Genomic DNA, 13,644 nt, shown 5'->3' on the forward strand with positions numbered 1-13,644 from the left:
ACTGGCTTACCCACTGATCTGTTTTCAGTGACAGGGTGGAGAGGCAGCATAGGGTGTTAAATAATCAAGTCCACTCAATAGTGTAATTAATTTAGAGTTTACTCTTGGCTAAGAGGTACCCCACAAAGAGAATTCACCTGAAAACTCAAGTACGAAAATGTCTGGCAAATTTGAGTTTGGCATAAAATCCAATTATATTTTGATTAATGGCAAAAGAAGGACCAAGTGATGGACTAAAAATAAAACAAAGCCTTTCAATGGAACATAAACCTTAAGTCTCCCCATTTAACAATAATATTCACACTGCAGTGGACGAAATCTATTAGCAAGACTGTCCTCTTTTACACCACGGATTAAACCCATCCTGCTTATAAATGAGCTCCCATTCCTACTCACCGCACTTTGAAAGCATCAGCCCCTGCTATAGGATGAGAACACTGCTCTTTCATCTTTAAAACATGATGCCAGTCTCCAAATCACAAAGGAATGAAGGCAACATTCCTAAATTCCTATTTTCTTCCCTTCCTACATGATGACTAATTTTTAGGACAAAATATTTAAATTTCAACTCTTAAAATCAGGCAAATAGTTCACACAGCTTGCAAACTCCAGGAAATAATAGAGCCACATTTTTTAGCAATGTAACATGTGGCTATGTTCTATTTAGAAAGAGAAGCTTTAAAGGTAATTAAATATAGTCTGAAATGAACAATTACACTACTCCTGAAGAAGGGCGCGCTGACCTTTATCCCCTTAAGACACAATAAGCCATCGGCTCGTCAACAGATTCTATATGGTGAGCAGGCGACTCGGTATTCGTGACAGTACATGCATATGTGTTGGTTTGCAAGCAGGAGGAACAGCTGTGTGAATGCGGTCAGGTTATTTAAAGCCTCGGGATGTAAAATCTGCTGTCTAGGAAAACTGCAGCCCATCCTGCAGTTCGATCCTTCTCCACTTTCACGCCTCCTTTTTGTACAGAGATGGAATCTAAGCACTAATCTCTCCTGTTGTTTTTGGGAGCATGGATTCTGAGCGCGATACCTGCCTCACTCACCATCAAGGCGCAGATAAAGGAAGTTGCGAAAAGCAAAATAATCCTCCATGATGGTCATGAGGGAGGTCATCTGGCAGAAGAGCAGCACGCGGTGATTGGTCGCTCTCAGCTTGGGCAGAATACGATCAAGGAGCTCGAACTTTCCCGAGGCCCGGTACAGCTCAGCCCTGAACCCAAACACACAGAACACAGAGACGGTGTGACTGCTGTCTTCTCCAAGGCTCCAGTGGGGCTTTCTGTTGCTGCAAGGCATGGTTCTCTTCACCGTCCCTGGCTGATGGCGCATTTGCTATACAGACCAAATTCTTACCAAATGACTAAAATCATACACAATTATCGCAGACAAGACATTTACTTCCTGTCATGCGCATTAATGTTAAATATAAACACAAAACATAAATGCTATTCCAGCCCAAGCTACACTTCTGGTTATAAGTAAGAAACCTGCAGGAGGCCAGGGTGGTGGTCCTGCCTAAAACACTGGCATCCCATATGGGAGCACCAGTTCAAGTTCAGGCCGCCCTGCTTCTGATGCAGCTTCCTGCTAAGGTGCCTGGGAAAGCAGAAGACGGCCCAAGTACTTGGGTCCCTGCCACGCACAGGGGAAGACATGGATGCAGTTCCTGGCTGCTAGCTTTGTTCTGGCCCAGTCCTGACTCCTGTGGCCGTTTGGGGAGTTAACCAGTGGATGGAAGACATCTGTCTCCCTGTCTCTGCCATCTGTCACTTTGCCTTTCAAAATAAGTAAGACAAATCATTTAAAACAAACAAAAAACACAAATGCTTTGAAGCTTCAGCAACATTTTTAGAACACTGGGATCCTGTCAACTGTCCTAAATGAGATCTCTGTCCTTGAGTAGACTCATGTTCAAGGCAAACAGTGACTTATGCTGGTAAGGCAAAAGCAGACGCTGATCTCACTCTGGCTACCACCTGGTGCTCTTCACTGGGGAGTAAGGAGGGTGAGGAGGCAGGTAGCCCACAGGTGCAGCACAGGAAACACTGCAGACAGCAGGCTTTTAGGCAGGGCCCTCAGCTCTACGTTTTGGAAGAAAAAGATGCTCAAGATTTACCCGTTGATGACTCCATTTGAGTAGCCCAGGTGTTCAGCAAAGGATTCCTGCAAGAGAGGGGGAAAAGAGTGATGTACAACACTGCTATTATTGGCCGGCGCCGTGGCTCAACAGCTAATCCTCTGCCTTGCGGCGCCGGCACACCGGGTTCTAGTCCCGGTCGGGGCACCGATCCTGTCCCAGTTGCCCCTCTTCCAGGCCAGCTCTCTGCTGTGGCCAGGGAGTGCAGTGGAGGATGGCCCAAGTGTTTGGGCTCTGCACCCCATGGGAGACCAGGATAAGCACCTGGCTCCTGCCATCGGAACAGCGCGGTGCGCCGGCCGCAGCGCGCTACCGCGGCGGCCATTAGAGGGTGAACCAACGGCAAAGGAAGACCTTTCTCTCTGTCTCTCTCTCTCTCACTGTCCACTCTGCCTGTCAAAAATAAAAAAAAAAACAAACAAACAACACTGCTATTATTAACTGAGTGTTGACTTGCTCAGCGAGGCCATCCTTATCTGTTTCTAGAGGAAAGTTCAACAAAATAATGAATGAATAGGCAAGTACTTTGGGGTAGCAGGAAGCAGAACCTCAAGGCCTGTGTGTTCAGACCTCTGCTCCCCCCAGAAGTGTGCCCTGTGAGTTGCTTCCCATTTAGAACGAGCAGTCAGTTCACCTGCCAATGACCGAGCACCTGTTGGTGGGGTCACGAGCTGCTTCAGGAAAGCCCCCTACAGGAGCTCAGAGTCTGGGGTAGCAAGAGCTCCATTCAAGCAGATCGGGGTTGAAACGTCAACGCAGGTACTGCAGAAATATTTAGCAACCAAAACAACAGCGATTATGTAACATACACAGGCGCTTCAAAAAGTTCATGGCAAACGCAAGGTCAGTTTGTTCTGGTGCCTCAAATTCCCCAATCCGTGTGTGCGTGTTTTACAGCTGTTAGTTCAGTTTACTGAAATCCTCAGGTCTCTTCCCTGCTGTGCCTTCCCCCATTACAAACAAGGCCCCCGCAGGTATCCCCTCCCCAGGGGTCTGGCTGCCACTTTCAGAACACACAACCTCATCACCTAATTCTCCTTACTGAGCCACACGAGGGAACAGATGACCCTTCTCCACAGGGTGCCTGTGCTCTGACCCGACTGAAACAGAGCTCTAAGGGGACCAGATCTCTCCCTCCGGGCTCTACTCTCAAACACAGGCATCATGTATGGGCAGCTTGGGCCCCTCACAGCACTGCCCTACAGCAAACCTAACACGGATGGACAGAAACTGAGAACCCACTCCAACTCCCAGAACCACACCTGCACTCGCCTTGCTAGATTCTTTTTTTATTTGACAGGTAGAGTTGTAGACAGTGAGAGAGAGAGACAGAGAGAAAGGTCTTCCTTCTGTTGGTTCACCCCCTGAAATGGCCGCTGCAGCTGGTGCTGCGCCAATCTGAAGCCAGGAGCCAGGCGCTTCCTCCTGGTCTCCCATGCAGGTGCAGGGCCCAAGCATTTGGGCCATCCTCCACTGTACTCCCGGACCACAGCAGAGAGCTGGACTAAAACCGGCACCCATATGGGATGCCAGTGCCGCAGGCGGAGGATTAACCAAGTGAGCCATGGTGCCAGCCCCCACATTGCTAGATTTTCAGGGCCATCCCTGTCTCCAAGAAGGGCTGTGAAGACCAAAACAATGGGATGTGTCTACAGACTGTACTAGGATTCAGCATCAGCAACAGTATTTTAAAGACCCCGTTTCCATTTCTCCAGTTTGAAGGCCCCAGAGCAAGGTGGGGAGAGCCACTCCGAGACTGGGCTGCTGACATGCCCAAGTGGGGATAAAGGCTGGTGTGTGGCAAACACAGCCGAACAAGGGCCAATGCACACACCACCTCTGAACCTCAGCTCAGCCTGGCCACCAGCTGTGGGCCTCTTGTTTCTGGGACCAGGCAGCCAAAAGTTCTGGCTATAGCAGCATTTGCCGTAGTGGCTAGAAACCGGCTTCAGACACCCACATCCCATATCCGAGTGCCTGGGTTTGAGTCCTGGCCCCACTCCTGATTCCATTCCAACTTCCTGCTGATAGGAACCCTGGGGGGCAGCAGGTGATGCCCAAGTACTTTGGGTTCCTGCCATCCACATGCGAGACCTACACGGATGTCTAGGCTCCAGGCTTTGGCTTGGCCCAGCTGTTTAGAACATCTGGAGAGTGAAGCAGCAGGTGGGACATCTGTCTGTCCACCTATCTCCTTCTTTGCCTTTCACATAATAAATAAAAGTTATTAAGAAGACTGCAAATCAAAACCTCTCTACAGCCTGCAGTGAAAGGGGAATCTGCTGGCCTTAGCGGGCATGTTCCTCAAACACTGCTTCCTGCATGACCCCTCAGCCCCTCCCGGTACTCCAGCCAGAAGCCTAGGGATGAAAGGCACTGTGTATTTCCCTGCCAACATGCCCAAGATGTCGCCAAGGCCAGCTTCTTTGTGACAACCCAAATGCGGTCAGACTGATGCTCCACTTTCAGCGAGCGCTCAGAGCCCTCAGCAGCTCAGAGGAAACGTCCTAAAACCGTTTCCAAGAAAAATGGGGCTGTGGGTACCAGGTCAACCTCACCGACCCCCATCTTCTCATCATGCGCTCCCTTCCAGCCACCCTGCTGGCTCACGGCTCACTCGCTGAGCCCGTCCATCTGCAGAGCGCATGATCAGCTCACCAGATGCTTCACATGTTGCTGTGCAAGAGCTGCCTCTCTGGCCAGCCCTATAGTCTATTCTTAGCCTCTGGTTACAAACCAGGCGCACTCTGGCTTGGGGATTCTGGGCGACTGACCCCGGGTCATGTGACAAAGCAGGCGGTGATGTGACAGCATGGTTGCCCAGCAGACTCTCCCTCGACTCTATCTCTAGAGAGCGGTGGCTTGTGGGGGGCGTGTTTCTGGGGAAGTGTCGTTGCTGTTACCGTTTCACTTAGCCCACAGGTGGCCCCTGCTGCATTCCCCGCCAACATCCACCAACACTCCTTCCTACGACCCAGGACTCTCCCCGAGCAGCCAGAAGCCAAGAGCAGCATCTGGAGTCTCTAATTCCTGGGCACAACTGGGTGAGGGCTCGCTGGCAGGGAAGAGGGCGTGCAGACAACACTCTGACCTAAGGAGCGTGATTACCACAGAGCAGGGGGGCCGAGAGGAGTATCTGAGCTCAGGCTATTTCAACTGCCATCCTTACACTGCGATTAAGTTGTAGTTTCCCAGAAGTTTCTTTTTGTTTTGGTTTTAACTCATCGTGCAGACACTGGAGCCCGGCAGTGGTTTCTCCATGTCTGCTGTTCACTGTGCAGCGTTAAGGAGGCGCTGCCCTGGCACGGCGCCGCCACCAGCACCCGGAGCCCCCGCGCTCAGCCGCACGCACAGGTGCCGACGGCCATGGCGGCTCTGGCTTCTGCTCAGCAGCGGTCAGTACAGGGCACTCATTCACAGGAGGTGGGTAGGGCAGGGAACGGCCCTCCCCCAACGACAGCTTTCTGGGAACCAGGCACCCTGTCACAGGCAAGGATTTACACCACCGTGATGGAAACGAGCGGGGAAAAAAGATAGAAATCTAAAGCACCAGACTGAGCAAGAGTCTTTTTCCAAAGAGAGTAATTTGAAGAGCATCTTCCTCTCCAATAGGTACAAACACATGATTTTAATATTTTTTCCCAGTATTCATCTGGGGAGGCTGGCTGCGTGCATCATTATCTCCAATTTCAGAGCTTCTACCACTGCAAGGTAATTCGCAGTACTTACCCAAGCCCACATAACCAGCCATCTCTTACAACATTTTCTCACTGCTTTCAATGCTGGGCTATAAAATCCCAGATGCTCAGAGGCTTGAGACCCACGGGAATCCAGAACCACAGACTCCTGTTTGTTCACTGTGCCTTAGAGCTAGCAGGTCGTGCCCTGGCAACTTCTACGCAGGCGTTATTTGTTTGGTCAGACAGCATCTGCAGGACCGGCTCACCTCGATGTGCTGGAACATATACGGGTGATTGCAGATCTTCCTCAGCTGCATGATAGTGTTCATAAGCGTCTTCGCCCCGCCTTTCCCCTAAGAACAGGGCGAAGGGGAACAAGAGAACACATTACGAAGGAATCAGGTATTTCCAATTTTTAAAGCATGGCGCACGGCTTTGCACAGAAATGACACAGGGCCAAAGGTCTGGGTAACCCACACACCGAGTGGCCCAAAGCTCCTGACATTATTTAGCAGTTTCTGTGTTAGATCCAATTCTCTTGCTCGTGAGCAAGCCATTCCACAGCAACGGTGACCCTTAAGCAATGGTGTCAAGTTGATGGCTTTGGGGCCTGGCTGTCTATTCTCTAGGATCCTGGATGACAGAAGCACAGAACAGAGAGTGAGACCGGATTTGCCAACCTGGAGAGCCAGCCCACTCGGAGACACAATGCACTTCCTGTGGAATGAACAAGGGCAGCCCTAAGTCTTTGGCTAACAGGAACACACTCCTTCTTTCCCTGTGGCCCAAGGCAGTTAGGAGGTTTCCTAGGACAGCTACAACAGTTACTAAAAAATAAAAAAAAATCAAAGTTCGGTGATTTACGTCAACCCATTCAGACTGGTGAGGACGCTTCGGAAATCATCAACGCCACGGCCGGGGGAAGACCTCACGGCACGTTGAGCTGCACCGTCCCCGCCCACGTACCTTCTTGTCTTTCTCAGAGCCATCTGTGAGGAGGATGCCCTTGGCTTGCATGTGGCGATACAGAATCTTCTGCAGAGCTGACATGTCACACTTGATCACATACTCCACCTGGGGGAGAGAGCAGGGCAAGTGAGAGCAGGCGGGCAACGGCGTCTGTAATAGGAACACTGCAGACTTGTGGGTGCTGGGTGGGTCCTGGAAGCATGATGCTGTCCCTGGTTCCCCTTCTAGAACTCATGGACTGGTGGCGGGATGCTATGTTGCAGACCACAGTCATCCCTGTTAGAGCTATGCTGGGTGAGACACTCAAAAGGTTACACATCACTGAGGCCAGGGCCATGTTTCCCGACATTTCTTGACTCAATTCCATATTGGAGAAAGTGGCTTGCAAAATGTTTGGCATTGGGAGATGTTTAGTATTTTCTCTGCTTCCCAAATACACCACCTTTCATATGAACAGAACAAGTTCAGGAAAAACAGTGACTGGATAATACCCTACAATTTTTTTCTCCCTTTTGTAAACCATTTTTTAAATGGACACATGTGGCTAACCACCCTCGGTAGTGTGAGACTGGTAATAGCTCTAGGTTGACTGTCATTAACTTCTGCACTTGAGAAATGATAAGATGCGACCCAGGGAAGGCAACAGGTGGAGGAGAGGAGTTGATCCACAGCAGGACACAACTTGATGGTCATCTAAAGGAGGACAAGGCCTCCTGTGCTTCCATCGGAAAAGCACAAAAATCCCACTGACAATTAAAGCGAATTCACATGCCCACGGTTCATCACAGACCTGCAGTGGGTTATTATACTCCGAATGCATAAAATCTGCTGGGATTACTCCTATGATCGTTCTTCTTTATTTAAAAAAAAAATCCCAAGAATATAAATGTGCAATTTTCGTAACAGATATCAGATGACTGTCTAGAAACCTGCAGAATGTGATCCAAAATCAATCAGCAAGCTGCCTAATGTTTAATAAACTGATTAACGTGACTGGATTATTTGAGCTCTGAGGGCCGGAGAGAGGAGGTTACAGATGAGGAGGGAAGTTGAATATTCATTCAATTGTTGCTCCAGAAGGAGGCTGTGAGGCCAGAGGGAGCCACAGTTAATAGTCGTCTTCCACCTGTTTGGATGCATCAAGTAATATTAGAGAAAGGCCTGCCCCTCGGCAGATTAAAAAAAAAAAAAAAAAAAAAAAAAAAAAAAGGGAACACCCCCAACAACTTGCTTTAGTTTTCATGACTACCGAACAAAAAAAAAAAAAAAATCACCAAGTTTAACAAGCAAGTATGCACTTTATAATTACACTTTGTGTCTAGAGCCCTCATCATGCTAATACGTTTAATGTACTTTTTTCTTTTGCAAAAAGTTTTCATTTATCTTTCCATTTATTGAATAAAATCATATCTATTTAAGGAGCTCAATGGGATGTTTTTGATATAGAAATGCACCAGGAAATGATTACCACTATTGTACTTTTTCAAGAACTGTCAACTCATAATGAAATCTGATCACTGTGAAGAAAAATGTTAAATGACTTCATACTGTAACAAGCATGTTGATAAAAACGACGCTGAGGACTAACACGACTGAGCTCTCCCTGTGTGCCAGGCTCTGTACACAATACTTCACGTCCTTCTCTCATTAAACCCCCATGAGGCCGAGAGGACACAGTCACACCTGTTCTCCTCATTTAACAGAGGAGAATCCGGTCATCAGGGAGGCCAAGGGATTGGCCCAAAGTGATACATCTAGGCAAGGTGCACTGGATTCACGAGTCCACTCTCAAGCTCCACGCCGAGGATAGCCAAGGAGACTTTCAGTTCTGGCTGACACCCACCTTCACCTGGGCAGCCCCCCACCCCCTCTGGCATCCTCACACCTTCCTCATCATAGAAGGGATGGCCAATGGTTGTTCTATGTGCATTAGCGGACGGCAGTCACAGAATCAGGGACCGAACCCTCAACCCACTTCTCGTCCACCAGCTCTGGCTGGGGACAAAGGAGTCGGGGAGGCAGAGGAAGGCGAGATGATGCCACGGAGACAGGAGAGCAAGGCCAAGCCTTTGCAGAGTGGAGACGTTAGAGAGCGCGCTCCTGGGGGCTGACCACCACTCCTGGAAGGGGAAACACCTGGGGACTGCTCCCTTCCAGGACCGGGGCAGAAGCAGCCGATTTGAGAGTCACCGTCATTGCCAGCAGCCTCACAAGTTTATTTTGCATTTGTTCCTGGAAGCGTTCCAAACAACTTCAAGTTCTTCTGTCTGTTTCGGGGCTTTTTCCCCGGGTTCAGGATGCTCCAGGTCTTAAGGCCTCCTTTCTGAGGCCCAGTGCACATTGAGGACTCTTGGCTACATTTTCCCCAACCACCTAGCAGCCAACACAAGTCTCCACTTGGGCTTCCCTTTAAGCAGCTGGTCACAAAGCTCTTTCCATGGCATTCCCTGACTGGAAGGACAGGCTAAGCACCCACCTTCCCATCAGATGTCTGTATTTATGACTGATACACACTCACACAGAAGTCCTTCAGAGAGTTAAAAGATAAATTAATTTTGGTGCAAAAAATTTTTTGAAGTTTTTTTTTCACAATATATGTTTTCTATGGACTTCTCAAAGTGCTATGGTATTAATGTCTCATGAAACAGCTTACTGCTAGGGCAAAGAACAGTGTTCGAGACAGTTAATTCCTATCAGGTGTCAGTTTGATGGTATCTTACACTTTGAGTCACCTGCAACCTGATCACCCAGATGGGGCAGATGCAAACCCACACACAGGATCAGGGGCAAATGCAGGGCAGCCTCCTCTCCATTGTCCACCTATACTTATGCTACTTGTCTTCTTTCCTATCTGCACTCCTTTGCAGAAACTTTTTAAGCCCTTTTTGGGGATCAGGGATGTTAAAAATCAGATCATATGAAATCCCCGTACCCGGCGCAAGGAAACCTGCAATGCCCCACACTGGGCAAGAAGTGAATGAGCCCAACATGGAAAGTCAGTGGATGGTCAGATGCTCCTGGTGCTGGAGATCCCTGCTCAGACCAGCCTGGGAGAACCTACCTGCCTCGTGCAGAGGATCGACTTCCTGACATACACACGTGCACACGAGTACCAACACCACACTGTATATGAAGTATCAACAAAGCTTATTTTTCAAAGAGAAAAATGCATACATATGGTTGCTCTGACATGTTTCTGTACCCCAGCTGGTTACCAGTAAGCACCCCCCCTACACATACTCCAGGGGACTGGAGTCCCCTGCCCTAAAACACTTGACAGCCAGGATCATTAATTCTGTGGGTTCAGATGACAGAACCCCATTGCCATGCCAGTATTCAGAATGAGTAGATGGCACCTCCACAGCTAATCAGCTGGCCTATCACACCAATACCGCCTGCTTTGGGGTAACCCCTGCACCTGCCACCCAGTCTCAGTACAGGACAATGCACACAGCAGGCAAACGGTAGCTACAAATTGAGACAAGAGGCAGAATGAACTCTTCTAAGAGAGACATGCAGACTAACAGCAAGAAGGTGAGATTAGTTGCTATAATACTGGAGACAGGGGGCTGGCACTGTGGCATAGTGGGTAAAGCTGCTGCCTGCAAATCTGGCATCCCATATGGACACTGGTTCAAGTCCCGGCTGCTTCACTTCTGATCCAGCTCCCTGCTAATGGCCTGGGAAGGGAGCAGACAATGATTCAAATGCTTAGGCCCCTTTCAGCTACATGAGAGACTTGGAGGAAGCTCCTGGCTTTGGTCTAGGCCAGTCATGGCTGCTGCTGCTATTGGGGTAGTGAACCAGAAGATGGAACATGTCTCTCCCTGTCTCTAACTCTGCCTTTCAAATAAATAAAAATAATTACTTAAAAAAAATACTGGGGGCAACTTCAACTCTATTGGGTTGGAGTTCACCTCCAAAAAAATATGATGGTGCCCAAGTGCAACATGAACGTGAAAGTTTTTGTAGTTGGCAGAGCTAATGAATCTTTGACGTCTTCACAGGAAGTCCCCTGCTTGTGAGGGCCACTGGAGCTATTTTGGTTTAAATTATTTGTAAAACTGAGGGGCTAACCCCATGTACATAACTATCTTCTAAGGATTCTTATGTTTGTAAATGAACAAAATGGTCCCCTACAAGTAGGCAAACTGGGTGATAACACTGGCCCACGGTCTCTTATCACATAATCCTGTACAAGTGTTTGACTGGCTTTCACAGTTTCTGCCCTGATTTCTGTGTTATTGAAACAATACACCTAGACTTAGTGTGATATATAGTACATTTTGAACTGAGATTTTATTGATTTTAAATTTTTATTATTTATTTGAAAAGTAGAGGGACACAGAGGAGAGAAATGTATAAACACACACACAGAGCGAGAGAGAGCAAGAAAGTGCAAGAGTGAGCGCGCATACATGCTCCCAAAGTTTTACTTTCAAAATTCCCACAATAGTTAAGATATGTTCAGTCCAAAGCTCAGAGTGAGGAACCCAATCCAGGTCTCCCACATGGGTGGCAGGGACCCAATTACTTAAGCCATAATCTACAGCTGCCCAGGGTCTACAACAGCAGGAAGCTCCAGTCAGGAGCCAGAGATGGGACTCAAACCCAGGCACTCTAATTGTGGATGCAAGCATCCCACAAAATCTTTAACTGCTACACCACTCAACCCTGAAATGAAATTTATGAAACATGATTCAATTTAAAAAAATCTCAGATTCTAGAGTCCATGGCATGAGAGAGGAACAAAGTAATGATTAATTATATTAAACACTCTAAACATTTACATAATGAATATAGAACTTACCCATCTTGGGGCCAGCACTGTGGCCTAGCGGGTGAAGCTGCCACCTGCAGTGCTGGCATCCCATATGGACACTGGTTCAAGTCCTGGCTGCTCTACTTCTCATCAAGCTCCCTACTACTGTATCTGGGAAAGCAGCAGCAGATGGCTCAAGTCCTTGGACCGCTGCACCCACGTGGGAGACCTGGAAGAAGCTCTAGGCTCCCAGGTTCACATCAGTCCAGCTCCGGCCATTGTGGCTATCTGGGTAGTGAACCAGCAGACAAAAATTCTTTCTCTTCCCTTCTCTCTGTAACTCTTCCTTTCCAATAAATAAATCTTAAAAAAAAAAAAAGTTACCCATCTTAACTAAGCTTTTTAAATGATTAATACAAATTATACCAAAACTGGGACTGATTTTAGGTAGGTCACCCTTTAGTTAACCTCACACAATGTACATATACTTTAACACATTTAGGCATCGATACATACAACTGTACAGATAACTGGCTCTTGAAGATAGCAAATAATAAAGGAGACAATCGGTGGGGATAACCTCAAAAGGGAGTTAAATCAAAAGGTCAATTCTCACGTAAATTCAGTTTTTTATGTAAATCTTTACTGTGTATTACCATTTCTTCCTGAATATAAGCAATAGATTTTAAGACACTAGCGAGCTGGTAATGGTGGTGGTCATGGGGACACAGTACATTCCCTTGCTCACTAGGTGTTTCACTAGAATACTACAAAACTAATTTTGCTATGCAGTAAAGCTGCACTTATCCAACTGTGGCCTCATCTGCCTGATTAGGTACACCTAAGAGAATGAATGTATGTTCAACATCATTAGATGTTAAACACACGCAAAATACCACTACATCACTGCACATCTTACATCTACTAAAATGGCCAAACGTAATTAGGAACAAATCTTGACACTACCAAGCATTGATGAGAAAGTGGAGGAACTGGGATGCTCACACGTCGCTGGTGGGACTACAAAGTGGTTCAGACAGTTCAGAAAACCATCTCCAGTTTGGCATCAACTTATGTACACGTTGGCCATACAAACAAGCAATCGTACTCCTAGGGGTTCACTCATGCCAAACAATAACCTGTGTTCATAGAAAACCCACACATGCACACAAACACACGTAGCAGCTCTACCCCGAGTCATCAAAAACCAGAAATGACCCAAATGCCCAACTAAACAGGTAAGCTAACTGTAGTGCATAAGGATGAACCAACTACTGACACAAACAACTACGAACAACCCCAAACAGGACACCGAGTGAAAGAATCAGACACAGAAAGTTACCTAATGTCTGGCTCCAGTCACACGACGTTCTGGAAAAGACAAAGTCGCAGAGATGGGGAACAGATCAGGGGTCACACGAGGTTAAAGGGTTTGACTGAAATGAGCTAACAACAGGGAACTGTCTAGGAGGGGTGAGTGACAGAATTGCTCTGTATTTTGTTGTGGGCATGGTTAACATAACTATGTGCTGGTCAAAACTCAGAACCATACATCAAAAAAAAGTGAACTTTACCATAAATGCATTTTAAAATATAAAAAAATGTTTCCTACTGATTCTTTTTCATAAAGACACTTGGGAATTAGCACTCTGGCCGCATGCAGCCTTTTCCTGCTCTCAGCTGTAATTTCTGGATGTTTTACATGGCTTGAGGAAGCGCACAAGTTGTCTGTGGCTACAAGCATTTGGTGACAGGAGACACTTCCTTGCCCTCTAAAATGACAGTGAAATTTCCAACAGTTCCCTACCAAGGCAGAGAAGACAAGACACATCACCAGCGGCTTCACATGCACGCATGCACGCACGCACGCACGCAGACGCACACACGCACAGCGACCCCCAAATGCCATGAAGGTGTTTGGGACTCAGGTGTGGGAGAGCCACAGCATGGGCAGCAAGGACCAGAGTGTGGTGACAGAGCCCTTGAAGCTAACGTGAAAGTGGGACTCCCACGAGTAACAGCAGCTAACAGGACTGCATGGCTGTGGGGGTCACGACAGGGCTCTCCCCATGGGTCTGGCCC

At 47.8% G+C, this 13,644-nt stretch overlaps 1 protein-coding gene across 7 annotated transcripts in view; it reads right to left on the minus strand.

Moving 5' to 3' along the window:
- SMARCA2 (SWI/SNF related, matrix associated, actin dependent regulator of chromatin, subfamily a, member 2) overlaps positions 1-13,644 on the minus strand; it is a 205,931-nt gene that overhangs the window by 111,036 nt on the left and 81,251 nt on the right. For all 7 annotated transcript variants that reach the window (XM_062208351.1, XM_062208345.1, XM_062208346.1 and 4 more), the window contains 4 exons: positions 6,798-6,905; positions 6,098-6,184; positions 2,131-2,177; positions 1,058-1,224 (listed from right to left, as the gene is read on the minus strand). In XM_062208351.1, the coding sequence (XP_062064335.1) occupies positions 1,058-1,224; positions 2,131-2,177; positions 6,098-6,184; positions 6,798-6,905 (409 nt within the window). The remainder of the gene's footprint in view (positions 1-1,057; positions 1,225-2,130; positions 2,178-6,097; positions 6,185-6,797; positions 6,906-13,644) is intronic.

The sequence above is a fragment of the Lepus europaeus genome, chromosome 12 (assembly GCF_033115175.1).
Source record: "Lepus europaeus isolate LE1 chromosome 12, mLepTim1.pri, whole genome shotgun sequence".
Classification (NCBI taxonomy): domain Eukaryota; kingdom Metazoa; phylum Chordata; class Mammalia; order Lagomorpha; family Leporidae; genus Lepus; species Lepus europaeus.